This window comes from Perognathus longimembris, chromosome 20 (genome assembly GCF_023159225.1).
Source record: "Perognathus longimembris pacificus isolate PPM17 chromosome 20, ASM2315922v1, whole genome shotgun sequence".
In the NCBI taxonomy this organism is placed as follows: domain Eukaryota; kingdom Metazoa; phylum Chordata; class Mammalia; order Rodentia; family Heteromyidae; genus Perognathus; species Perognathus longimembris.
The window spans coordinates 22,721,580-22,749,391 of NC_063180.1; the positions used below are offsets into that span (position 1 = coordinate 22,721,580).

General features: G+C 55.1%; 1 protein-coding gene across 1 annotated transcript; it reads left to right on the forward strand.

Moving 5' to 3' along the window:
- Positions 1-400: 400 nt before the first annotated feature.
- On the forward strand, positions 401-27,465 carry Grin2d (glutamate ionotropic receptor NMDA type subunit 2D). Its single transcript, XM_048329609.1, has 13 exons — positions 401-688; positions 4,611-5,101; positions 9,384-10,003; positions 13,250-13,364; positions 13,544-13,755; positions 14,147-14,315; positions 14,942-15,095; positions 15,510-15,635; positions 15,829-16,058; positions 16,806-16,966; positions 24,016-24,203; positions 24,373-24,605; positions 24,806-27,465. The coding sequence occupies exons 2-13, from the start codon at positions 4,637-4,639 to the stop codon at positions 26,132-26,134; spliced, it is 4,002 nt and encodes a 1,333-aa protein (XP_048185566.1). The 5' UTR covers positions 401-688; positions 4,611-4,636; the 3' UTR covers positions 26,135-27,465.
- The last annotated feature ends 347 nt before the right edge of the window (positions 27,466-27,812 follow it).

Consider the following 27,812-nt stretch of genomic DNA (forward strand, 5'->3'; position numbering starts at 1 on the left):
GCGTGTGTTTGCCTGTGTTTGAGAGTGGGGGCGCAAGGGGGGGCTGGAGGTGGCCAAGCGAGGAAGGGGAAAGCAGTTCTCCCAGATAGGCAATCTCCCGCCACACACACACACACACACACACACACACACACCAGCCAGAGGCTTCAGAGGTGACCCAGACAGACAGACAGACACAGACACCGAGGGGGGTGATAAGGGCACAAAAGGGATGTGCAAATAAGCCAAGGAAGGGCAGGATGGGACCCGTGTCCGGAGGGAGAGGGAGGAGCTGGGACTGAAGCAGCCGAGGAGGCACCCCGGGTGGGTGGAGGGGGATCCCCGCGGGGTCGGGCTGCAGGAGGACACCCCGACAGCCTCCGCAATGTCCGGGGCCCAACTTCCAGTGCAACATGTGTAGCCTCGTCCTCGCCTAGCCTGAGTGGCCGCAACCTTGGGGGACAGACAGGGCAGGTCGGGATCAAGGAAGAGGAGGGAGAGACAGAACGAGGGACAGGCGAGAGGTCCCCACTGCCGCCGCCACCGCCTCTGCTGCCGCTGCCGCTGCCGCCGCCGCCACCACCACCACCGTGACCTGCCGCCCGGGGCCTGCCCCCCTCACCCCCCACAGAAATCAGCGGGTCGCTGGACACTGGGCTCCGGTCCTGGCCCCCACACAACTCCCCCCACAGAACAGGGTCATGAGAAGGTAAGGCCTGGCTGGGGGTGGAGGGGAGGGACATGGACCCCCCCCCAAATCTAGGACAGTGAAAGTTGGCCAGGGGCTTCGTGGAGGGAAGGGGTTTGAATGGCAGGCAGGGGGTCTTTGCCCCTCACATTCCCAGTCCCTCGGAGGCTCATCTGCTCCTTTGCTTTCTCCCTCCCTGAACCCCTTTTTTTTGGGCGTGTGTACCTCAGACCTCCTAAGTCCCCCATTTCCCTGATGCTTTGCTCTTCTAACCAGCTGAACATACCTGACACCCCCCCATCTCTCCACCTCACCTTGTCTGCACCCCCTCCCTGCATTGGGCTCCCCCATCACTGGCCGTCCTCTCCCTCTCTCCTCGCGCTCTCTCCTCCCACCTCAGAGCTATGAGTCTGCTATTAATACTGCTGCCAAGGACAGGATGCCTGAGGGCATCCAGGCCCCTGGCTCCCCTCACCCTGGGCCACCACCCCTTCCTCAAGACTCCTCTCCCAAGCCTTAGGATCGGGGTTTGTGTGTGTGAGGTTGGGGGGAGAAAGGCCACCGTCTGCAGCTTGACTTGGGGGGGGGGGGCTGTTGATCACATTGGCCTCTCTCTTCTGTGATGAAGACAAGAACACCCCAGGAATGGCGGGCTCACCCCTCCATCTCTGCATCCCAGAGACGGGCTGTGCTATGGGGCAGGATCTCAGGGCAGGGGGGGCGGTAGGGAGGTAGGAGCTGAGGGGCTTGCAGGACGTTGGGACTGAGGAGGTTCTAGAAAAGAAAGGGAGGACAGGCTAGGAACTGACTGCTGGGGTGAAGAGTTAGAACTCAAGTGCTGGGGGGGTGGGGGGAATGGCATGGGGGGCCAATGGCCAGGCCCGGGAGGCTTCTCCGGAGAAGTTGGAGGGTAACTCCAGTGACTGAGGGGTGAGGGCCTGCCTCCCGTGGCTAGCACGGCTGCGGTGGAATGGGGGGGGGGGGGAATCCAGCTTTGTAGCCTCTGTGTGGCCCACCAGTCGTGAGCCGGTGGAGATTAGGGACCTGGACTTTGCCATTCTGGGGTCGTGGGCACTGGGACTGGGCCTCCAGTGACTGGGCGGCGGGGGTGAGGGAAGGCTGCCCTCCGAACCCGATGGAAAGGGATGTGGCTCCAGTCCCCTGCGATGGGTGGAGTTGGGACCGCCCTTCTAGGCCTCATCAGGAGAGAGGGCGCTGGGGTCCCCCAAAAGCACAGGCCAGGGAGGAGTGGGTTTGAGAGTCAGAGAGGAGGGGGCTGAGGGGCACAGGCACCGGGAAGGGAGGGGAGAGGCGGTATTAACCCCGCGGGGGCCAGGCCACAGCTGTGGGTTATTTTGGGGGTGGAGGGGGGGGCTATTCTAAGAGCTGATTGAGCCAGCTGCTTGGGGAAGGGCAAGGAGAGGAGGGGCCAAGAGGAGCTGGGTTTGAGAAGGGCTGGGCCTGCCAGGAGCCCCCACCCCTTTTCGTGGGGTGGCAGTGACTTGGAACCTCTGGAAAGATCCGGTGGTGGGCAGAGGGGAGGGGTTGAGGCCTCCAGGCAGGGGAGGGGGTGTGGGCCTTTCCCCCACCCTGGTTGGCTGTGGGGTGGACAAGCCTGTGCTACCATGGCAACGGACAGGAAGCTGATTGACAGCCAAGAGAGCCCTTCCCTGTCTGGACCCTCACCCCTTCAGGAAGGCCCTAGCACAGGCTCCAGGGTCTCTTAAGGCTCGGGCCCAACACCCTCCTCCCTCAGTCCCAGGACCCAGGAGTCTAGGCTACCAGCCCGTCCACACCAGGCAGTCAGTGTTCAACAGGGGGCAGCGGAGGCGATGCTGTTATTTCCTCTAATTTATTAAATTGCTCTGGGCTGGGAGCCAGAGACCCCCCCCCTTCCCACTCCTCCACAGCTGTGCCCCCCAACTCTAAATGCCAGCCATGCCCATGACTGTGGCATTCTGATTCAGAATGAGGAGACAGGGACAGGTGGAGGGGGGCAAGAATGGCCTGGGATGAAGGGAAAGGTTATGGAAGCATTTTCTCTTCTTGGGACACCCTACTAATTTCTCCTTTCTTTTCCTCTTCCTCCCCCCTACACACCTGACCCCTTTTCCCTCTCTGTCTTTCTTCCCCTCACTTTTTTTTTTCCTGTTATTTTCGCTCCCTCCTGCCACCCGCCTTCCTGGACTTCCTTTCATGTCTGTGCTGGGCACCTCCCTGGTGGGGGTCTGGGTCTTTGCTTTGCCTTGCTATTTCTGTCTTGCTGTGTTTTCTCTCTGCTTGGACTGCCTTCCCAATCTCCATTCGCCTGTGTGTGCTCGTCGGTGGCTGTGGGGTCTGTGTCTCGGCTTCTTGCCTTACTTGCTGTCTTCCCTTCCCATCCAACTTTCCATCTCTCTTTTCTCCTCCACCTTCCTGTGCCTGCCTCTCTCTCTTTCTCTCTCCCCCTCCCTGCCTTTCCATCATCCCTTCCTCACTGTTTGTCACCATCTCTATCACTCTGAACCACCCCACCCTGTTTCTCTGTCCATCTCTCTTATCCCCTCCCTAACCATCTCTCTGTTGTTCTTACCATCTCTCCCTTTTCTATCTTGGACCTTTGTGGGTCTCTCTTTCCCATCTGCTTGTCCCTGTCGGACCCCTGCCTTCTCTCTTACCTCACCTCGGTTTCATCCCCTGACCCCATTATTCGCTGTCTGTCTCCCCCATTCTCACACCCCGCTTTCCCCATTTCTGCTTCTGTACTCGGGCTTCCTTCCCATCTCTCCCTTCCATTTCCCTCTACCCTTGTCTCTCCCTTGGTCTCCACCTTCCTTTCCCTGTCTCTGCATTTGTCTCTGTGTATCTCTGTATCTGTCACTGATCATCTCTGTCTCTGGTTTCTGTCTGATCTCTGTCTCTGGTCATCTGTCTCTGGTCATCTGTTTCTGATCATCTGTCTGGTCATCTCTGTCTCTGGTCAACCCTGTCTCTGGTCATCTCTGTGTCTGGTCATCTCTGTCTCTGGTCATCTCTGTGTCTGGTCATCTCTGTCTCTGGTCATCTCTGTCTCTGGTCATCCCTGTCTCTGGTCATCTCTGTGTCTGGTCATCTCTGTGTCTGGTCATCCCTGTCTCTGGTCATCTCTGTGTCTGGCCATCCCTGTCTCTGGTCATCTGTGTCTGGTCACCTCTGTCTCTGGTCATCCCTGTCTCTGGCCATCCCTGTGTCCGGTCACCTCTGTCTCTGGTCATCCCTGTCTCTGGCCATCCCTGTCTCTGGCCATCCCTGTGTCTGGCCATCCTTGTCTCTGGTCATCCCTGTGTCTGGCCATCCCTGTCTCTGGTCATCCCTGTGTCTGGTCATCCCTGTCTCTGGTCATCCCTGTGTCCGGTCATCTCTGTCTCTGGTCATCTCTGTGTCTGGCCATCCCTGTGTCTGGCCATCCTTGTCTCTGGTCATCCCTGTCTCTGGTCATCCCTGTGTCTGGCCATCCCTGTCTCTGGTCATCCCTGTCTCTGGCCATCCCTGTCTCTGGTCATCCCTGTGTCCGGTCATCCCTGTGTCCGGTCATCTCTGTCTCTGGTCATCTCTGTGTCTGGCCATCCCTGTCTCCGGTCATCTCTGTCTCTGGTCATCCCTGTGTCCGGTCATCTCTGTCTCTGGTCATCTCTGTGTCTGGCCATCCCTGTCTCCGGTCATCTCTGTCTCTGGTCATCTCTGTGTCCGGTCATCCCTGTCTCTGGCCATCCCTGTCTCTGGTCATCCCTGTCTCCGGTCATCTCTGTCTCTGGTCATCCCTGTCTCTGGTCATCCCTGTGTCTGGCCATCCCTGTCTCTGGTCATCCCTGTCTCTGGTCATCTCTGTGTCTGGCCATCTCTGTCTCTGGTCTGTCCGTCTCTGCCCTCCCGTCTTGGGCCCGCCCTCTCCTCCCGCGTCCCTCCGGCCCGGGCCGGTGCTCAGAGGCCGCCCGGCGGAGCCCGCAGGCGATGCGCGGCGCCGGTGGCCCCCGCGGCCCTCGGGGCCCCGCTAAGATGCTGCTGCTGCTGGCCCTGGCCTGCGCCAGCCCGTTCCCGGAGGAGGCGCCGGGGCCGGGCGTGGCCGGCGGGCCCGGCGGGGTCCCCGGCGGGGCGCGGCCGCTCAACGTGGCGCTGGTCTTCTCGGGGCCCGCGTACGCGGCCGAGGCGGCGCGCCTGGGGCCCGCGGTGGCGGCGGCCGTGCGCAGCCCGGGCCTGGACGTGCGGCCCGTGGCGCTGGTGCTCAACGGCTCGGACCCGCGCAGCCTCGTGCTGCAGCTCTGCGACCTGCTGTCGGGGCTGCGCGTGCACGGCGTCGTCTTCGAGGACGACTCGCGCGCGCCCGCCGTCGCGCCCATCCTCGACTTTCTGTCGGCCCAGACCTCGCTGCCCATCGTGGCCGTGCACGGAGGCGCCGCGCTCGTGCTCACGCCCAAGGTGCGCGCGCCGGCGGGGTGGGCCGGGTCTGGGGCGGGGCGGGGGGGGCAGCTGCTGGAGAAGGGCGTGGTCTTTGGGGGTGTGGGAGCGGATAGGCCAGGCCCTGGGGCGGGTTCACGTTTGGGTAGTGGGCGGGGCAGAGGTGTGGCCTATAGAGTGAGCAGGGCCTTCTGGGAGAGTCACCTATGAAGGTCAGAGAGGCCACTCCCGGTGATCTGGGCGTGTTACCCATGGTACAGTGACCTAGGTCCCCGTCGGGGAAGAACGACGGAAGGGCGAGGCAAGAAAAGGGTTGAATCTGGACAAGTGGCAGGGCCAGCCCACATACACCATGGATTAGGGACGAAAGCGGGAGTGGATCTGGAACGATCAGGAGAGGACTTAGTGGGAAAGAAATGGGGCTCACAAAAGGGTGAGTCTAGTTAGGAAGCAAGACCCAGTAAGGCAGGGTCAGGGACCTAGAGAAGGGTAACACTGGAGGGAGGACAGGACATGGAGAGGGGTTCCAACTCCTAGACAAGTCTAGAGATCTGCGGAAAGGGAGAGGATCGAACCAGGGAAAGAAGTCTGAAGGGAGGAGTCGTTAGTGGCAAGAGTTAGAACCAGGCCTCAAGGATGTGAATGTTAGCGCCAGGCCAGCTAGTGTGAGGGACAGGGGTAGGGAGGGGTGAGACCTAAACTTGAGACAAAAGGGTGGAGTCTGGAGCTGAAAGTGGGCTTGGGGTAAGAGGTTTAAAAAGGCTTATACTAAACAATGAGGTGGGGAAATGGAGAATCTGGAAAGCAGAGTGGGGGGGGGGGGGAAGAGGAGGCCTACTATAAGAGAAAGACACAAAGAAATCCAGGAACCTGCAGGGAGAGGAGTGGAGAGGAAAGGCTAGAGGAGGTCAGTGGCATAGGAGAACTTTACAGACCCTCAGAAGGGGCCAGTCTTAGTGGATTTCTGGTGGCAAAGCACAGAAATGGAAATGGACAGATCCTGGTCTGCAGACTGAGATGGAGTAGGCCAGAAGGTGTGGTCCAGGGGTGGGCCTATTAGAGGTTGCTTGGGGATTTGAGATTTGTTAGAGGATAGAGCCACCAGAGGATGTGGCACCCAAATCGGCAAGTTCTCTGCCTTGAGGGCCGCTGGCTTTGTAACTGGATCATTAATGCATGTCGGGATTTGTAGTTCTGTCTAAAGCATCCTGGGAGAGACTCCTGTCCAACTTTCTTGTTCTCCTTGGCATGACTTTGTTCAGAGATTTGCAGGCAGATTTGTAGACCTGGGAGGTGAACTTACTGTTTCCTGGCTTCCCATCAGTACATGCGGCCTGTGTTCAATTTCTGAGAGGCATTGTAGGCTACTCAATGTAACCTATTGCCTTCTGGGAAATGTAGTCCATTAACTGTCCCATGATGGAAGAAAGTATAATCCTCCTAGCTGTATCTGTATCCCATTGAATGCTGGGATGTGGCGCACACGCTCCACCTGCTGAGGGATGAGGTCCTCTTAGGGTACCCAGTGCATGCTGGAAAACCTCCCCAGAGGGACTGGCCCTATCCTCTGCACTGGTAACTACACACACTGAGGGAAAAAGCTTTGTCCAGAGCTGAGTCTGTATCAGGGCTCTTAGATTTGGGGGTATGAAGTTGTGGGGGAGATAACAGCCCCACCCACAGCCACTGCCTTGCAGAGCTTGCATTCTAATGAAGGAAGCACACAAAATGAGCTATAGAGAGTGAAATCTCTCCTGGAGGAAAATCAACAGGATGTGGGAAGAGGCTGAGGCTTCAGTAGATGGCAGCTAGGAGGCCTCCCTGAGTTGGTTATCTCTGAGATGCACCTGAGAAAAGAGGAGGGGTAAACCCTACAAAGAGGAGCTGGGAACAATGTCTCCTGGAGGAGCAGCAGCTGAGCTCTTGAAGTCAGAAGGTGCTTGGGGAAGATGAAGCAGGGAATGTGGCTGGAGCAGGGGATGGGGAGGTTGTTGGGAGTAGCAAGTGATGGGATCAGAGAGGCAACAGGGACCAGTTCATGCAGGGCCTCATGAACCATGGTGAGGACTTTGGCTTGAGTTCCCAAGTAGAATCACTGGAAAGTTTTCAGCTGGAAGAGATGTGATCCAATTAATATTTTGAAACAATCACCCTGGCTGCTGTTTGGAGAACAGACTGAAAGATGCAAAAGTGGAAACAGATGAGCAGGAAAGCTATAGGTGTCTAGGCAAGAGAGAAAATGATGTAATGGCTGGGGTGGGGGTGTTCATGCCTGTCAACCCAGTCCTTCAGGTGGTGGAGTCTGGGAGACTCTTGGTTCAAAGCCAGCCTAGGCAAGACCGTATCTCCATCAATAATCCAGGCACAGTGGTGTATGCCTGTCATCCTAACTACATGGGAAGGATAAATAAGAGGACTGAAGTCCATGTTGGCCCAAGCAAAAGTGAGAGATCCTATTTGAAAACTAAAAGTACAAAGGGCAGGTGCATAGCCCAAGTGGTAGAACACCTGTCTAACAAGCACGAGGCTCTGAGTTCAAACCTCAGTGCTGGGCTGGGGATATGGCCTAGTGGCAAGAGTGCCTGCCTCGGATACACGAGGCCCTAGGTTCGATTCCCCAGCACCACATATACAGAAAACGGCCAGAAGCGGTGCTGTGGCTCAGGCGGCAGAGAGCTAGCCTTGAGTGGGAAGAAGCCAGGGACAGTGCTCAGGCCCTGAGTCCAAGGCCCAGGACTGGCAAAAAAAAAAAAAAAAAAAAAAAACCTCAGTGCTATCCAGAAAGAACTAAGTGGGCCGGGCACCAGTGGCTCATGCCTATGATCCTAACTACTCAGGAGGTTGTGCTCTGAGGCTCACAATTCAGCCAGGGCAGGAAAGTCTGTGAGACTCTTATCTCCAGTTAACCAATAGAAAACCAGAAGTGGTGCTGTGACCAAAAGTAGTACAGTGCTAGCACTGAGCAAAAAAGCTCAGGAACTGCGCTCAGGTCCTGAGCTCAAGCCCCATGACTGACCCAAAACAGAACAAACAAACAAACAAAAAAAAGAGTATTGACACCAAGAGAGTATTGACAGTGGCATCAGTGAGCACTCAAAAACTGGATTAGGTAGAGCTGAGAAGATGTGTAAATGGCCTGGGTGTGGGCCTGAGGGAAAGTGATAGAGGAGGGTTTAAAGTTGAGACTTGAATAACACTGTGAAAAGAGAAGGAAGACAGGAAACGGATTTCAGATGAGCTGTGAAGGAGGGAGCTATGTGTCAGGAATTCTGCTTTTGAAGCTATGTGTACATACTTGTAATCCCAGCACTCAAGACATAGAAGCAGATGAAAAGTATGTGTGAGCTGGGCACTGAGCCTGTAATCTTAGCTACTCAGGAGGCTGAGATCTGAGGATCAAAGTTTAAATCCAGCCCCAGCAGGAAAGCCTGAAAGATTCTTATCTCCAATTAACCACCAGAAAACTGGAAGTGACACTGTGGGTCAAGTGGTAGCATGCTAGCCTTGAGCTGAAGAGCTCAGGGACTGTGCGCAGGCCCAGAGTTCAAGCCCCACGACCGACAAAAAAGTGGGTGTGTGGGGGTGGGTGGGTGTGTGTGTTAGAGGCAAGAGGATCAGGAACTAGCCTAAACTATGTAGTAAGACTGTGACTCAGGGGCTGGGAATATGGCCTGGTGGTAGAGTGCTTGCCTTGCATACATGAAGCCCTGGGTTCGATTCCCCAGGAGCACATATATCGAAAAAGCCAGAAGTGGCACTGTGGCTCAAGTGGTAGAGTGGTAGCCTTGAACACAAAGGAGCCAGGGACAGTGCTCAGGCCCTGAGTTCAAGCCCCAGGACTGGCAAATTAATTAATTAAAATAAAAAGAATTCTGAATCAGGCACTGGTGGCTCACACCTGTATTTGTAGCTACTCGGGAGGTTGATATCTGAGAGCTTAGGCTCAAAGCCAGGCAGGAAAGTCCATGAGAGTCTTTTCTCTAACAAAAAGCCAGAAGTGGAGGTGTGGCTTAAGTGGTTGAGCACCAGCCTTGAGGGAAAAAGCTAAGGAAGAGCATGACTTGCCCTGAGCTCCAGCACCAGTGCTTGCATTTGGAAAAAAAATCTACAGGTGGGCAAGAGAGCAATGTTCATGGGAGGGTTCTGAGGAATGGGCCTCAGACTTATTCACACCCCCGACCTAGCCTGGGCCAGGGGAAGGAAAATAGGCCCTCACTCTGCCCTTCCTGAGAGCTTCTCCCAGGGGCCTTTGGAGCAAAGGCCTCCCCCTCGGAGGCCTGACGCCCTCCCGTCCCCCCTGCAGGAGAAGGGTTCCACCTTCCTGCAGCTCGGCTCCTCCACAGAGCAGCAGCTTCAAGTCATCTTCGAGGTGCTGGAGGAGTACGACTGGACGTCCTTCGTGGCGGTCACCACGCGTGCCCCGGGCCACCGGGCCTTCCTGTCCTACATCGAGGTGCTGACGGACGGCAGCCTGGTGGGCTGGGAGCACCGGGGCGCGCTGACGCTGGACCCCGGGGCCGGCGAGGCCGTGCTGGGCGCCCAGCTCCGCAGTGTCAGCGCGCAGATCCGCCTGCTCTTCTGTGCCAGGGAGGAGGCCGAGCCCGTGTTCCGGGCGGCGGAGGAGGCCGGGCTCACTGGACCGGGCTACGTCTGGTTCATGGTGGGCCCTCAGCTGGCTGGAGGCGGGGGATCGGGGGCCCCCGGGGAGCCCCTTCTCCTGCCAGGAGGCGCCCCACTACCTGCGGGACTGTTCGCCGTGCGCTCTGCCGGCTGGCGGGATGACCTGGCCCGGCGCGTGGCCGCCGGCGTGGCTGTCGTGGCCAGAGGCGCCCAGGCCCTGCTGCGAGACTACGGCTTCCTGCCCGAGCTTGGCCACGACTGTCGGGCCCAGAATCGAACTCACCGAGGGGAGAGTCTGCACAGGTGAGTGGGCCTGGGATGGGAGCAGGGTGGAAGGGCTCTCAGAAGAAGGCCCACTGGAGTATTCATTGGCTGTGTGGTCATTGCCTCTCCAAACATCACTTCCCTTTTCTGTGAAATGGATGGGGTTGCAGCTCTGTTCTGGTGTTAAATGAGGTTGTCTGTAAACATCTGTCACATAGTGAGTGTATTCATGATTTTAAGATGCATAGTTTTATCCCAAGAAGGCAGTATATATCCAATCCCAGCATTCAAGAGGCTGAGGTGGGAGGAGCATGAATTTCATACCAGCCCGCAGGTTGGAGTGGAGGGTAGAAAAAATTCACATTTTAATGTCTTTGAAATCAAGATGTATCTTTCTTTTTTTCCCCTCACACCTGGTCCTAAGGCTTGAACTCAGCCTCAGTGCTGTCTCAAGGCTAGCACTCTACCACATGAGCCACAGTGCCACTTCCAGCTTTTCCTGTGATTTAATTGGAAATAAGATTTTCACAGACTTTCCTGGCTGGCTTTGAACCGCAATCCTCAGATTGCCTCCTGAGTAGGTAGGATGACAGGCGTGAGCCATCAACACCTGGCACAGCTTTTGATAGCATCTGAGATTGGATAAAATATCCTACTTAGAGATTGGTGGCATGGGACAACTGGTAGAGTATTTGTCTAGCAAGCTGGAAACCCTGAATTCAATCCCCAGTACCCCCCCCCCCAAATAAGACACACACACACACACACACACACACACACACCAGCCCTAGACTATGAGCTGCGTTTAGTAGAAGACCCATTGAGCCAGTCGCATACCAAAGGGAAAAATGTGTTCCTCAACCACGTAATATAATATCCCAGAGATCTAGAAATGAGCAGTCCAGGTTAACAGGACACTGATGCTTAATCCATTCCACCAGCTTGGTTGCTCTGGCATCTCTGCAGTCAGAGCTGGGTTGTGGGCATGACGCTTGAGGAGGAGCAAAGAGAAAGTGGAGAGCAAGCAATTTCCACTGAAATGAGGTTTAAGGGACAGGTCTTACATCTTACCGGTAAGAACATAATCACATGATCAGGACTGCTGTACTGGTTGGTTAAAACAACATCCATTCTGACTGGTTAGATATTTGTTCTGCCTGGCTAGACATCTTGATTGGGTAGACGTCCATTCTGATTGGTTTGTGCCTACACTGTACTGTTAGATATTTGAGTACCACATCTGCACTGTGGTCTGGGTTAGCTACAAGGAAGGCTGGGAAATGGAATGTAAAGACCATCGTAGGCCCGCCTTACACCATTATGTTAGCAGAGAACTTGAGTTTGATAGAAAACAGCATCTCCGCTGTAGGAAGCCTTGGGAATAGAGAGAAAGATGGGTTTGCTGACAGGGCAGTAGAAGGACAGGCCACGAATCCTGAAATGAACTTGGGAGGAGGTGATGGATGTGGAGGAGGATGTAAGTGAGGAGAAAGGGGCATTAGGATTCTAGAACAAGAGGGTGAGAAGAGAAGGCATCCCTCATTCATAACCCTGAGCACTGCTGGGATGGAGTGCTCATACTAGGCTCCCAGAACACAGGGGTGAATAAGACCTGGGACTTTGCAAAGAACACAGGGTCCTGAAGGGGCACAGGTAGGGACAGGAATAATGACAACAGCAGTGGGAGGCCAGCAGGAAGAGAGCTAGGACCTGCCTTATGGGAGCAGGGCGTTGAGAATATGGTCTAAGCTAGGGCATTTGGGGTTGCCAGAAGCAGAGTATCGTTTAACTTTCCTTGGGGAAAAGGGGGTTTATTGGAAAAATAAACATGCACAGAAACACAGACATCAGAAATTGGGCCAAGCCTGGGGCCAGTTACTTTAATCTCTTTCTGAGTCTGTCTTTCTTACTCAGCTTCCTTCTCTCGCTTGCTCTCTCTCAACCTTGCCTCTCTGGGAGACTGCTCAGATCTTTGCCTAGAATAATAATAAATATTATTATTATTTCTTCTGTCCTCTTCCTCCTCCTCCTCCTCCTCCTCCTCCTCCTCCTCCTCCTCCTTCCTCTTTTAATTGGTCAGTCCTAGGTCTTGCACTCTGGACCTGGGAGCTCTCCCTGAGCTCTTTTGCTCAAGGCTAGTGCTCTAGAGCTCCATCATTTTGAGCCACAGCACCACTTCTAGTTTTCTGGTAGTTAATTGGAGCTAAGAGTCACAGACTTTTCTTCCCAGGGCTGGATTTGAACCACTATCCTCAGCCTCATAAGTAGCTAGGATTACAGGCGTGAGCCACCAGCACCTAGCCCTGTCCGTCCTTCTATTCATTGAAAAGCACTTTTTTGAGAATCTGTGTGCAAGCACTGCTTCAGGCAGGGGAACAGTGTCCAATAAATTTTCTTATCTCACAGTGCCTAGCAATCTAATTGGGCATGAGTAGGAAATAAACTACCAGCTGTGGTACTAACTTCTTTTGTATTTTTGGCCAGTCCTGGGGCTTGGACTCAGGACCTAAGTACTGCCCCTGGGTTCTTTTTGCTCAAGGCTAGCACTCTACCTCTTGAGCCACAGTGCCACTCCCGGCTTTGTCTGTTTATGTGGTGCAGAGGAATTGAACCAAGGTCTTCTTCATGTATGCAAGGCGAGCACTCTACTGCTAAGCCACCTTCCCAGCCCTGGTACTAACTTCTGGGGAAAAAAAATAATAAAACAGTGAAGAGTAACAAGAAAGCGTGACAGGTAGGCCAGTGGGGGGGGGGGGTAGTCAGGAAAGGCCTTTCATTTGTTTTTTTTTTAACTGTATTGTGTGTGTGTGTGTGTGTGTGTGTGTGTGTGTGTGTGTGTGTGTGTGTGTGTTTTCTCTTTTGGGGATCAAACCCAGGATGTTGCACTTGCTAGGAAAGCACTGTGCCACTGAGCTACATCCCAACCCAAGAAGGGCCTTTCTAAGCAGATAAAATTTAGAATTTAAAAAATATGGGCAGCTGGGCACTGGTGGCTCATACCTGTAATCCTAGCTACTTAGGAGGCTGAGATCAGAGGATCATGGTTCAAAGCCAGCCAGGGCAAGAAAGGCCGGGAGACTCTTATCACCAATGAACCACCAGAAAACTGGAAGTGGCGCCGTGGCTTAAGTGGTAGAGCGCTGGCCTTGATCTGGAGAGCTCAAGGACACACACGTGCACACACATAAAGGACAGTCAGTTATTGGAAAGTCTGAGTGAAAAGAGAGGAACTAGCTGAGAGTCCCCAATCCAGATTCCCACATGCCCCACCTTCCTCCTGGGCAGGTACTTCATGAACATCACCTGGGACAACCGGGATTACTCCTTCAACGAGGATGGCTTCCTGGTGAACCCCTCGCTGGTGGTCATCTCCCTCACCAGAGACAGGACATGGGAGGTGGTGAGTCTGGCCCAGATGTAGATGCCTGAACTTCTGGGTAGGGACGGCGCAGGTCCTGGACTTTCCGAGGGGAGGCTGGAGTCTGGACTGGGCGAGCTGAGGGAGAAGGGCTGGGATCTGAGGGGACAGGGCAGGGAGGCCAGGACACCCTGGAACGACGACGCCCTTTCCTGGCCCAGGTGGGCAGCTGGGAGCAGCAAACTCTCCGTCTCAAGTACCCGCTGTGGTCCCGCTACGGCCGCTTCCTGCAGCCCGTGGACGACACGCAGCACCTCACCGTGGCCACGCTGGAGGAGAGACCATTCGTCATCGTGGAACCCGCAGACCCCATCAGCGGCACTTGCATCAGAGATTCGGTCCCCTGTCGGAGCCAGCTCAACCGAACCCATAGGTGAGAACCCGCTCTCTGCAGCTTTGGCCCCGCCCATCGAGTCCTGGCTCCGCCCACTCCTGCTGACCACACCCATCGGCCAATATTCCCGCCCACCAGCACTGGCTCCGCCAACTCCCGCTGATCCCGCGTGTCGACCGTAGCCCCGCCCACTAGCACTGGTCACGCCCCAAGCTCTTGGCCACGCCCACGTGTCCAGTCTGCTCTGGCCCCGCCCACCTCCGTGGCAGGGGAGGCGGGGCGGGGGTGGGAGTCGCCCTCTAGAGTAGAAATACAGTTTGTGCCTTAGCTTCCCCGAAAAGCGGTGACCTGTCCCTTTCCTCCGTCCCCTCGCCTCCTGGGAGAGCCTGGGGGGCTCCACAGCCTTCTCAAGCCCGGCTGCTCCCCTCAGCCCTCCACCGGACGCCCCCCGCCCAGAGAAGCGCTGCTGCAAGGGCTTCTGCATCGACATCCTGAAGAGGCTGGCGCACACCATCGGCTTCAGCTACGACCTTTACCTGGTCACCAATGGCAAGCACGGGAAGAAGATCGATGGGGTCTGGAATGGCATGATCGGGGAGGTGAGGGCCCTGGACCTGGTGTGGAGGGGGCTCTTGGAGGAGGAAGGGCAGGGCCAAGAGCCAGAATCCTGGAGCCCAAGGGGGTGTGGTGAAAAGAGGGACTGGGGAGGGAAGGGACATGAGTGGGGTAAAGGCGTGGTCGTGGACTTTAGGACGGGTGCTTGGGGGACACTGGTGGGGAAGGGATCCCTCCGAAGGAGGGATCGGGCTAAGGAGGGTTGAGTTCCTACCAGTAGAGGGAAGGGTTAGGGTGGAATCTTATAAAGAGGCGTGGGTAGTAGGGGCAGGGCTGGGGAGGGTGGCTCTCAGGGGGCGGAGCTAGGAAGGATGATCTATTCGGAGGTGGAGCTAGGAGGGGAAGGAGGCCTGACCAGGAGGTGAAAATCCGAGGGACAGGGTCAGGCGGAAACATTCCCAAACCATAGAATGGGGAGAGGAGACATCTTCCCATTCCAGGCCTGCACCCCTGTTTTCTCCCTGTTCCCTTCCCTGCCTTCCTCTACTCCTCCTCCTCCACCTGCCACGCCTCCTCTCCCCTCCCTCACCTGTCTCTGGTCTCCTCCTGGACTTTGAGTATCTATCTGCTTGGGCCGCTTCCCTGGCCCACTCCTTACCCCTACCTCAAGGTGTTCTACCAGCGTGCAGACATGGCCATCGGCTCCCTCACCATCAATGAGGAACGCTCAGAGATCGTGGACTTCTCTGTGCCCTTCGTGGAGACAGGCATTAGCGTCATGGTGGCTCGCAGCAATGGCACCGTGTCCCCTTCAGCCTTCCTAGGTGAGCAGGAAACGGGGTGCCGCACCTGGACAAGGGTGGATCAGCAGTCCCCAGATGTGGTCAGATACGGTTCCCATGGAGAGGCCTCCCGGGACTAAATAGGTGTAGGGCTCCCAGGATGCCGAGCTGGTCCCGGGCACAGAGTGGGCATGGCAAATGGCCTGGAGGGGTGGCCAGGGGAGGTAGAGACTCTGGCCTGGGGCTCAGGAAACATTTCATAGTTGGTATTGGATTGTAATTGCTCTTCTTGAGAGTCCCTTGCCAGGGGTTAGTGCGGCCGGTAGACGGTCCTCGAGATGGGCAAGCAAGGAAAGGAACAGACCAGGATGGGGACAGACCTGGACACATATCTGTGGGGAGGCCTTCAGTCCTTTGCTTTGCCAACCACAGTGACCTCACCCTCCTTGTCTCCAGAACCCTACAGCCCGGCTGTGTGGGTAATGATGTTCGTCATGTGCCTCACCGTGGTCGCTGTCACCGTCTTCATCTTCGAGTACCTCAGTCCCGTGGGCTACAACCGCAGCCTGGCCACGGGCAAGCGTGAGTCCCCTCTCTCCACTGCCTTAGAAGTTAGTTTGCATATGGAACTACATTTCCCAGCATGCCTTGTGGCAGGCCCATGGCCTCTGGAGCCTCCAGGACCTCGGAGGCTACTGGGAAATGTAGTTCTTTTTTTGCTCCACCATCCTCTTTCATGGATTTCACTTGGAGTCCTCATCCTGATCCCCTGTAGGCCCTGGAGGCTCAACCTTCACCATTGGGAAATCTATATGGCTGCTCTGGGCCCTGGTGTTCAATAACTCCGTGCCCGTGGAGAACCCCCGGGGGACCACCAGCAAAATCATGGTGCTGGTGTGGGCCTTCTTCGCTGTCATCTTCCTCGCCAGCTACACAGCCAACCTCGCCGCCTTCATGATCCAGGAGGAGTACGTGGACACCGTGTCAGGGCTCAGTGACCGCAAGGTGTGTGAAGGGGACAGATGTGGCCGGAGTTGGAGGTAACAGGAAAACTCGACCTGTGACACAACAGAGGGGAAGATTCTTGGGGGAAAGGGGTGTCTCTTCCCCAAACTTCCAGAACGGTAGAATGGAAGGCCCTGGAAGAAATGAGTCCTGTTTCACGATGAAGTTTTTACACTTTCCTGAAGGGAAACACATCCAAATAGAACTTTTTTTGGCCTGTCCTGGGCCTTGAACTCAGGGCCTGAGCACTGTCCCTGGCTTCTTTTTTGCTCAAGGCTAGCACTCTGCCACTTGAGCCACAGTGCCACTTCTGGCCATTTTCTGTATATGTGGTGCTGAGGAATCGAACCCAGGGCCTCATGTATATGAGGCAAGCACTCTTGCCACTAGGCCATATTCCCAGCCCCCCAAATAGAACATTTTAGACTAGTGTGTTTCTCTAACAGTAATGGAGGACTGGTCTTTGGAACTTCAATCCATGGAAGTTCCAAGGAAAATACAACAGCAGTGAAAGACAATCAAAATCCAAGACATACAAAGTCAACCCTAAATTCTGATTAATTAGATTCAATAGATAAAACTCTTGCATTCAAATTTCTCCAAACACTCAGTCTCTGGATTTCTGACTCCTCCGCAGTCGATCAGTTGCCTGAGTGTGTGCAGGGTGGTGTTTTGACATTTGGTTTGGGGATGTCTTTTAGGAGGGCGGGGGCGGGCCTTGTCTAATAACTACCCATTCTGCCCCAGTTCCAGCGGCCTCAGGAGCAATACCCACCCCTGAAGTTTGGGACGGTTCCCAATGGGTCCACGGAGAAGAACATTCGAAGCAACTACCCCGACATGCATAGCTACATGGTGCGCTACAACCAGCCCCGCGTGGAGGAGGCGCTCACGCAGCTAAAGGCAGGGTCAGCGCAGGCCCGGGCCGGGCGGGCGGGCAGGCGGGCAGGGTGCCAAGGGACCGCACACACGCAGAGGTGGGACGGGCACCCCGGGGCCCGAGGTCATCCCTGGGCGGGACGGCTGGGAGTGCTTGCTAGGGGTCGGATCCTTGTTATATTCTTTTTTTTTTTTTTTTTTTTTTTTTTTGGCCAGTCCTGGGCCTTGGACTCAGGGCCTGAGCACTGTCCCTGGCTTCTTCCCGCTCAAGGCTAGCACTCTGCCACTTGAGCCACGGCGCCGCTTCTGGCCGTTTTCTGTATATGTGGTGCTGGGGAATCGAACCTAGGGCCTCGTGTATCCGAGGCAGGCACTCTTGCCACTAGGCTATATCCCCAGCCCCCTTGTTATATTCTTGATTCTGGAGCAGACTACCAGAGCCCAAATCCCTCCTCTACTCCTTCTTGGGTTTGTGATGTTAGGTACATAATCTTCCTCTCTGTTTCCTGCTCTGTAGAATGGGGATAACACCGATATCACCGATAAGATTATCAGGTCATTATCAGAATTAAGTCACTTGGGAATCAGAGCTAGGAGAATCCCTGTGTGCAAAAGGGGGCGGGAGGGCCGGGGAGGCTTTTGCTTTTTGTTTTTCAGGTAGGGTTTTGGGAATTTTTGCCCAGATTGAATCTTGATCTTTCTACCTGGACCTGTCCTATAGCTGGGTTAACTGACATGAGCCACCATGCCCAGCTCTGCTAAGTCTTTAGACTGTGATAGGTACCATGTGTCTGGCATTTTCCAGAGTGCTTGTGCCAACTTACATTCTCCTCCACAGAGTTCCATTTGTTCTGTGTCCTTGCCAAGACTTGGTCTGGTTCCCATTGTCTTTTTAATTTACTATAGTGTTTATTATGTATCAAGTTCTGGTCTAAACTCATTTGCATTCATGATTAGCGTGCTTGGCTTCTGTGACATAGCTCTGGCTCTCTCCTTCCCGGGGAAGTGGCTGTCTCCCATTGTCTCTTTAGATTGCCTTCTCTGGATGTGTGAATCTGTGTCTCAGATATCCTCCCCCTTTTCAGTGGTACTGGGATTTGAACTTACAGCTTTATGCCTGCTGGGCAGGTGTTCCACCCCTTGAGCCGCACTCCCAGGCTGTTTTGTTTTAGTCATTTTTCAGATAGGCTCTCTTATTTTGTTGGGGCTAGCCTAGACTGTGCTTCTCCCAATCTTCACTTCTAGAGTGGCCAGGATTATAGACATGCATCACCACACCTGGCCCCAAATACCCTCTTTTTTTATAAGAACACCACTCATATTGGATTTGGGCCCACACTATGATCTCATCTCAACCTGAATGCGTCTATTAAGGCCCTCCGTACAAACCAGGTCATATTCCGAGGTATTGGACACTAGCATTGTTCTATGTGAATTTTGGGAGGGGACTTGGTTAAACACATAGCATTTCATAATCATCTTAGGTGAATATTATTAGAAATGGAAATAAAAGCAAGCTTCCCACAGTGCTAGGTTGCCAGGCTGGGACTTGAACCCTGGCTGTGTGACCCTGGGGGTCAGGCTCTCAGGCTCCAGGCTGTATTACCTCCTGAGCACAGTGGGAAACTCAGAATCCTCCCTTGTTCTCCTCCCAGAAGCACAAAGAACACCCAGGGGCTTCTCATTGTCATCTCTTGCTTTGATTTTCTGCTCCTGCTGAAATCCTTTTTCTTCCTTACTCTCCCTTTTTACATTTTTCCTCCTAATGTTTACTTCTATTTTTACCAGTTATCCATCCACATAGGTTGGAGAATAAAAAGATACGATTTTTTTTCCTCCTAACTCAAAACAACCTGTCCTGTGTCCATGGCTCACACCTGTAATCCTAGCTACTTAGGAAGCTGTTTGAGCCTAAAGTGAACAGAATAGTTTCCAAGACCCCCTCTCAACCAGTAGCTATGGCTGGCTGATGGTACACACCTGTCATACTAGCTATGATGGGAAGCTTAAAGTAGGTGGTCGAAGTCCAGGTACTCACCCAGGCAGGAAGTGAGACCCTATCTCAAAAACCAGTTCTATAGGGGCTGGGAATATGGCCTAGTGGCAAGAGTGCTTGCCTCGCCTACATGAAGCCCTGGGTTCAATTCCCCAGCACCATATATACAGAAAATGGCCAGAAGTGGCGCTGTAGCTCAAGTGATAGAGTGCTAGCCTTGAGCAAAAAGAAGCCAGGGACAGTGCTCAGATCTTGAGTCCAAGCCCCCAAGACTGGCCAAAAGAACAAACAAACAAAAAAAACAGTTATATAAAGGACTTGGAAGCATGGCTCAGTGTTAAGAGCACAAGACCCTGAGTTCAAACCCTAGTACCACTTCTAAAAAAACAAAACAAAACAAAACCAAAGTAATGCAAACTAGGTATGGTGGCACACATCTGAAGTCCTGTCATTCAAGAGGCAGGTAGAGCCCAGTGCCGGTGGACTCAGGCCGATAATCCTAGCTACTCAGAAGGCTGAGATCTGAGGATCACAGGTTGAAGCCATCCTGAGCAGAAAAAAGTCAACATGAGATCCTTATCTCCAGTTAGCCACTCAAAAACTGGAAGTGGAGGGCTGGGAGTATGGCCTAGTGGTAAAGTGCTCGTCTCGTATACATGAAGCCCTGGGTTCAATTCCTCAGCACCACATATATAGAAAATGGCCAGAAGTGGCGCTGTGGCTCAAGTGGCAGAGTTGCTAGCCTTGAGCAAAAAGAAGCCAGGGACAGTGCTCAGGCCCTGAGTTCAGGCCCCAGAACTGGCAAAAAAAAAAAAAAAAAAAAAAACCTGGAAGTGGAGCTGTGGCTCAAAGTGATACAGCACTAGCCTTGAGCATGAAAGCTCAGGGCCAGTGCCCATGCCCTGAGTTCAAGCCCCATGACCAACAAAATAAAAAGAGGCAGGTAGATTATTACTTTTGGGGAGATTGGTTACAAGCTCTAACTCAGGGCCTGAGCTCTGTCCCTGAGCTTTTTTGCTCAAGGCCAGCACTTCTACCACTTGGAACCAGTGTCATTTCTGCTTTTCTGTGAGTTAGTTGAAGATAAGAGTCTCACTGACTTTCCTGCCTGGGCTGGCCTTGGACTGCAATCCTCAGATCCCAGCCTCCAGAGAAGCAAGAATTACTGGTATGAGCCACCAGCACCTGGCTGGCTCATGAATTTGAGGCCAATCAGGTTCTATAGGGAGACCCTGATTCAAAAATAAAAAGCTGTGCACTGGCAACTCAAGTCTATAATCCTAGCTATTCAGGAGATTGATATCTGAGGACCCCAGTTCAAAGCCAGCCTGAGCAGGGAAATCGGAGAGACTCTTTTTTTTTTTTTTGCCAGTCCTGGGCCTTGGACTCAGGGCCTGAGCACTGTCCCTGGCCTCTCTTTGCTCAAGGCTAGCACTCTGCCACTCGAGTCACAGTGCCACTTCTGGCCATTTTCTGTATATGTGGTGCTGGGGAATCGAGCCCAGGGCCTCAAGTATAAGAGGCTAGCGCTCTTACCACTAGGCCATATCCCCAGCCCTCGGAGAGACTCTTATCTCCAATTAACCACCAGAAATCCATTAGTGGAGTTATGGCCTAAGTGGTAGAGCAGCAAAGCTCAGGGAGAGTGCTTAGGACCTTGAGTTCAAGCCCTAAGACCAGCACACACACAAAAAAGTAATTTACATTCCACTAGTCTCACAAAAGAATCTGCTTTTACCTTGTTGATTGCACCATTTTCTTATTTATCTCTGCATCTCTAAGTACCATGTTTATGTGGCTACCACTTAATTTTTCAATTTTAGGCATTTTCCATCCACTATTCACTATGGAAGACACATTCTCCTTCTCTTATTTAAATCAATCCTGCCTTCACATTGTGATTCTCACCGGATGAATATTCAATGTGTACATGTTATGACTGTGTAAATGCTCTCACAGCTGTCCTAAGTAGTGAACCATGATTACTTTTCTCTCCTAACCAACTCTTTGTTTTTCCTGGAGTTAATAATTGTCCTTTTTTTTTTAAATTTCTGTCAGTTGCTTAGTGGTTGAATTTTCTTTGTGCTTCACTAATTTAAACCCCAATTCTCTAATAACCATTGAAATCTCTTCTTATATTCAGAAGCAAGAAATGCTTAATTCATTTTATTTACTGAAAAAGTTTCACTCTTGTCCATCTGATGTGCTCCAGTCTGATGTGTAGCCACCATCTTGGAGCCATCTTTCACATTCCTTCTGGTTCAGAATCTGTTGTGTCACAATCGCTTCTTCTGAGTTTTGCTGTCTTGTTCTCTTAAGCTTCTAGACAAAGGGCATAGAGGAGATATATAGGTATAGACACACACATACACATATTTTGAAAATCCTTTGTTCTGTCTTCACACACTTTATGGAGTGTCTGGCTGGATTAAAATTCTGAAGGAGAGCTCATTTTCCTTCATAACTTGCAGCTCTTGCTCCATTGTACACCAATAGCTCTATACAAAAATCCAACATTATTCTGGTCTCTAAGCCTTCATGTATATACTATTCTTTTCCTTGTCCTTGTGTGTGGACATTTATTACCCACATGCCTTGATCTAGTTTCACTGCTAGGCCTTTCCACCATAGCTTTCTGCTATGTCAGACTCCATGAGACTCAAATCTCCTATCAACCAGCAAATGACTGGAAGTGCAGCTGTGGCTCAAGTGGTAGAGTGCAAAAAGCTCAGGGAGAGGGTAAAGCCCTGAGTTCAAGTCTCAGTACCAGCGCAAAAATAAAAAGGATTACAGGCATGAGCCAACAGCGCCCAGCACTGAAGGTGGCTTTTAAACAGACACTAGAAAGACGCACAGGAGGTAAGGGGATGATCCAGGCAGTTATCTGGGAAAAGAATGTTCCAGAAAAAAAAAAAAAGAAATAAAAGCCAGTGCCATGGCCCTAAAGCAAGATCCAGGCCGAGTGCTCATGTGCAGATAGAAGGCCCACTGTGCCACAGCACAGGGATGGAGTATGCTGAGGAGAAAGGTCTATAAAAGGGGGTGCAGGGAGAAGAAGGGGTGCAGAGGTGTCCAGTGACACCTCAAATCATTCTGCCTAAGGTAGTGAGCTGAGAGGGGACAGGTGTTGGCTCAAATGCTAACCCTCGATGTCATGTGTGGTGACACATACCTTTAATCCCAGCCCCGAGGAGGCTGAGTCAGGAGGATAATGACTTTGAATCAAGCCTGAGCTCTTAGTGAGACCTTGGCTCAAAAAGAAACAGTGAAATCCAGGCACCAGTGACTCACACCTGTAATCTTAGCTACTTGGGAAGATGAGATCTGAGAATCATGGTTGAAAGCAGAAAAATCTGTGAGACTTTTTTTTTTTTTTTTTTTTGGATAGTCCTGGGCCTTGGACTCAGGGCTGGAGTACTGGCTTCTTTTTGCTCAAGGGTAGCACTCTGCCACATGAGCCACAGCGCCACTTCTGACCGTTTTCTATATATATGGTGCTGGGGAATCAAGCCTAGGGCTTCATGTATGCGAGGCAAGCACTCTTGCCACTAGGCCATATTCCCAGCCCCAAATCTGTGAGACTCTTAACTCCAATTAATCACCAGAAAAGCTGGAAGTAGATCTGTGGCTCAAGTGGTAGAAGCTCAGGGACAAAGGCTGGCTCTGAGTTCAAGCCCCAGGACCTGCAAAAAGAGAAAAACAGCATAGGCTACTTGAGCTCAGTCTACCTCCTGGAAGTCCCTCAGCTATCTCTCTGGAAGCCAGGGCTAGCTTGAAGCTCTATATAAAATGCTTTGTGGGCTCTCTTCCTTCTCCCCTTAGGGCCCTCCAAGGATCCTTGGAGACTTCAGCTCCGATCATCTTCCCCAAGTCTGGGTCCTTCCTCCGCTGGTCCTTCCACCTGATTCTGTAAACTCCAAACTCTTCCCACTTCAATGAGGAGAGCTATTCACCCTTCGTCCCCCCAGGGCTTCTTCCCAAACAAAGAGAAACCTAGAGAGAAATTACAGTGCGCCTAGGGGCGAAAGTGCCCGCAGGCAGTGGTGGTGTTTTGCTCGACTACTTTCCCCAGCGGTCAGCTGGGATCTACCTGCCAGGTTGATTCTGTAGAAAACCAAGTGAAACCCCTCTCCAGCACTGGGCTGCAACCTTGCTCCCCAGCTAAATCTAAGCTTCCCTTCCTCACTGCACCTCTCCCCCAGCTCTTCTCCAGCTTCTGTCATGCTGGGTGGGGAATCTGATTGCCCTCTGCCCAGGAGTGTGGACTACTTCCTAATTGGGGGGGAGGGGTGCGCGCCCACACGCTTGCACTGATACTCTGTCCTGAACTCAGGGCCTGGGCCTTGTACCCCTGGCTTTTTCTGCTCATGGCTGGTGCTCTACAACTTGAGCTATTTGAGCTCTACTTCTGGCTTCCTGCTTGTTGGAGATAAGAGTCTTGACAGTCTTTCCTGCCAAGGCTGGCTTCAAACCTCTTATCTTTAGATCTCACTTTCCTGAGGAGCTAGAATGACAGGCCTGAATCACTAGCCCCTAGACCTCCATCCTTTGGGTGTGTGTACTGATTCTTTTGAGATAGAGTCTAGTTTTCTGTCCAGAGCTGTGCCTGGGTCTCTGTCTTCCCATTATAGCTAGAGTGCTGTGTGTACCACCTTCCTCCCCGGCTTCTTTCATTGAGATGGAGTCTCTCAGACTCTGCTCAAGCTATCCTGCAATCAGGATCCTCCCAGTCTCTGCCTCCTATACAGCTAGGATGACAGATGGGCACCACTGCACCCAGTGATTGGTTGGGGGGGGGGGGAGGGGGTCTTCAGGTGTGTGCTGGAGGCTGGCCTGGAACTTCAATACTCCTGTTCTCAGCCTCCCAGATTATCAGGTATCATCTATCTCACCTTTGTGAAAACTCGGGCCATGAAACACACTGTACAGATGTTAAAACTGGGGTACAACAAAGAGCAATGACTTGCTCAAGAATGGGTTGCTTAGGATATGGAGCAGGTGGCAGTCAGTGGGGAGGAAGTTTCCCTGGAGGCAGAGAGGGTATCTAGTGAGACTAACCACACCCATCCCTACCTCCCTCAGAAAGCTGGACGCCTTCATCTATGATGCTGCGGTGCTCAACTACATGGCCCGGAAGGATGAAGGCTGCAAGCTGGTCACCATCGGCTCAGGCAAAGTGTTCGCTACCACGGGCTATGGCATCGCCCTGCACAAGGGCTCCCGCTGGAAGCGGCCCATCGACCTGGCCCTGCTGCAGTTCCTTGGGGACGGTGCGCCTGAGCCTGGCGGCAGCCCTGGATCACACCACGGGGAGGGAGGGAGCGGAGTCCTGGGCACGTGGGTCTGCCAGGGCCTTAGAGAACTGGGATGGGGGGGGATGTCCTGCCCAACCCCCCCCCATCACCTCAAACAGGTGATATCTGACCCGCTTTCTCCCAGATGAGATCGAGATGCTGGAGCGGCTGTGGCTGTCTGGGATCTGCCACAACGATAAGATCGAGGTGATGAGCAGCAAGCTGGACATCGACAACATGGCCGGCGTGTTCTACATGCTGCTGGTGGCCATGGGGCTGTCGCTGCTGGTGTTCGCCTGGGAGCACCTGGTCTACTGGAGGCTGAGGCACTGCCTGGGGCCCACGCAACGCATGGACTTCCTGCTGGCCTTCTCCAGGGTACGGGGGCCAGGCAGGGGGCCCGAGGGGCGCACAGGGGCGGGCAATCAGGGGCAGGGAGAGACGGGGATGAGAGGGGACCCGGGCAGGGACCGGTGGAGATGGAAGTCCCCACACTCGGGGCTCAGAGACTTGGGACCCAGGAGGCCCCTGGGGACAGGCGGGCACCCCACGATCGCCCGTCCTCTGTCGGCCCGCAGGGTATGTACAGCTGCTGCAGTGCCGAGGCCGCCCCGCCGCCCGCAAAGCCCCCGCCGCCACCGCAGCCGCTGCCCAGCCCCGCGTACCCCCCGGCCCGGCCGCCGCCCGGCCCCGCGCCCTTCGTGCCCCGCGAGCGCGCCGCGGTGGACCGGTGGCGCCGGGCCAAGGGCGCGGGGCCGGGCGGCGGCGCGGGCCTGGCCGACGGCTTCCACCGCTACTACGGCCCCATCGAGCCGCAGGGCCTGGGCCTGGGCCTGGGCGAGGCCCGCGCGGCACCCCGGGGGGCGGCCGGACGCCCCCTGTCGCCCCCGGCAGCTCAGCCCCCGCAGAAGCCGCCGCCCTCCTACTTCGCCATCGTGCGGGACAAGGAGCCGGCCGAGCCCCCGCCGGGCGCCTTCCCGGGCTTCCCGTCCCCGCCCGCGCCCCCCGCCGCCCCCGCCGGGCCGCCGCTCTGCCGCCTGGCCTTCGAGGACGAGAGCCCCCCGGCGCCCGCGCGCTGGCCGCGCTCCGACCCCGAGAGCCAGCCGCTGCTGGGGCCCGGCAAGGCGGCGGGGGGCGCGGGCGCCGCGGGCGGGGCCGCTCCGGCCGCGCCGCCCCCGTGCCGCGCCGCGCCGCCCCCCTGCCCGTATCTGGACCTCGAGCCGTCGCCGTCGGACTCGGAGGACTCGGAGAGCCTGGGCGGCGCCTCCCTGGGCGGCCTGGAGCCGTGGTGGTTCGCCGACTTCCCCTACCCGTACGCCGAGCGCCTCGGGCCGCCGCCGGGCCGCTACTGGTCGGTGGACAAGCTCGGGGGCTGGCGGGCGGGCAGCTGGGACTACCTGCCCCCGCGCGCCGGGCCCGCCGCCTGGCACTGCCGCCACTGCGCCAGCCTGGAGCTGCTGCCGCCGCCGCGCCATCTCAGCTGCTCCCACGACGGCCTGGACGGCGGCTGGTGGGCGCCGCCGCCCCCGCCCTGGGCGGCCGGGCCCCCGCCCCGGCGCCGAGCCCGCTGCGGATGCCCGCGTCCCCACCCGCACCGCCCGCGGGCCTCGCACCGGGCGCCCGCCGCCGCGCCCCACCATCACCGGCACCGCCGCGCGGCCGGGGGCTGGGACCTCCCGCCGCCCGCGCCCACCTCGCGGTCGCTGGAGGACCTCAGCTCCTGTCCCCGGGCCGCCCCGGCGCGCAGGCTCACCGGGCCCTCCCGCCACGCGCGCCGGTGCCCGCACGCCGCCGCGCACTGGGGGCCGCCGCTGGCCGCCGCGCCACCCCACCGGAGACACCGGGGAGGGGACCTGGGCACCCGCAGGGGCTCGGCGCACTTCTCCAGCCTCGAGTCCGAGGTATGACGCGGCCCCCACCCGGGGGACCCCACCGCCCCCTCGGTCAGGGCAGGCCACGGCCCGAGGGGGCGCGCGCGGCGCAACGTGCAATGGACAGCACCCACGTGGGGTGGGTAGGAAAAACACGGAACTGGCCGGACCCCGCCTGGAGCAGCCTCCTGCGCCCCCTCGCATAGGGGCAACCATGAGCCAGAGGGGATTTAGTGGCCCAAATCTCAGCCACCGGGGGGGGGGGGGGGGAGAACGGAACGGGGGTCTAGGAGCCCACGCGACTTTTTATAAAACCCGATAAGGGCTTTTTAACGTCACCAGATGGGCGGGAGGTGTGGGGGATCACGCCACGCCCGCGCCACTCCCCCACTCCCCGGGCCGTGGCCCCCACATCACTGTGCAGCTCCCCGGCCCCGGCCCTGCCTCCGGGGAAGCCCGTTTTTAACCTTTCATCCATCGGGACTCAAAACTGTGAGACACATTCGCCAAACTGTGACCCCAGACCTTGGCCCCGCCACACAAAGACCCCTGACCTGACCCCAGACTGTGACTTCCGACACCTAAAATGGTCATCCGACCCCAGACTGTGCCCCGACCAGACTGTGACCCTTAATGTCAACCGTGACCCCACCCCCTTTTCCTCCGTCGTTGGCTCTTCCCTTCTTTGACCTAAGACCTGTCCCCTACGGAAGCCCTGCCTCCCCGGACCCACCATTACACCAACTTCTCTTCAGCCAGCCCCCTCCACCTCCCTATCACCTAGACATCATCAAACCCTCTCCAAAGCCACCCCTTATTTATGACCCTTCAATAATGACCCAGCAGACCTCCCCCCCCCAAAAAAAAAAAGCCTCCTCCTCCCAGATCTCCAGCCGGGTCTGGGGCTGGGATGGGGACGGGAGGGTCTGGGAACCTACACTTAACCCATTCCCCACTCCACATTGCAGTGTTTGGAATAAATCATGTTTTTATGCCTCCTCAGTCCAAGCCTGAACTCCGTGTTTATCTCTTAGCCCCCCTCAACATCTCTGGAGGAAGCAGAAACTGAGAAAAGTCCCACAGGACAAGCGGAGGTAGAACAGACTCTGATGGGAAGGGTGGGGGAGAAAGACCAAGGAGGTGAAGACCAGAAGAAATCTAAGGAGAGAAGGGTCAAGAAAGGAGTAGGGAGAGACAATAGGCAAAATTGTTGAAGAGAGATCCGGGATACAAAATAACTAAGGATCCAGCCCAGAGTCCCCTTTCCTATGGCTGCAGGCAGCAAAGGCTTGGCTTGCTAAATTCCTAACATCCTTGCTCATAGAAGCGAGGAGAGTGTCTGATCCACCCCAGCCAATCTCCACGCCCAGAATGCCGTTAATCTCACCAGAGGATCTATTTCTAACGTTTCATTACGCCAATTAGCCAAACCGCTGGTGCCGACGGGTGATAAAAGAGAGCACCAAGCACTTGTAATAGCTCCCTCCAGAGGACGGACTTTCTGATTAAGTGCTCGCTGACCACAGCTGCAGTGGGGACGCCTGGTTAGACAAGTGACTGCCCCTAGAGGCTAGATTCGACCGACTAACTTACCCTTAATGTCCAGGCCGTCTACAATGAAAGCATTTTGAAATAAATTAAAGCCATCATAACAGGGAGAGGAGAAGAAGCCGGCTTTATGGGTCCCTCAGGGAGCAGGAACCCAGAGTCTCCC

Coding starts and splice junctions, on each gene's coding strand:
- Grin2d (XM_048329609.1), top strand. CDS start 4,637: ATGCGCGGCGCCGGTGGCCCCCGCGGCCCTCGGGGCCCCGCTAAGATG. Junction 13,365..13,543: donor GAGACAGGACATGGGAGGTG/GTGAGTCTGGCC, acceptor TTCCTGGCCCAG/GTGGGCAGCTGGGAGCAGCA. Junction 15,636..15,828: donor CAGCCTGGCCACGGGCAAGC/GTGAGTCCCCTC, acceptor GATCCCCTGTAG/GCCCTGGAGGCTCAACCTTC.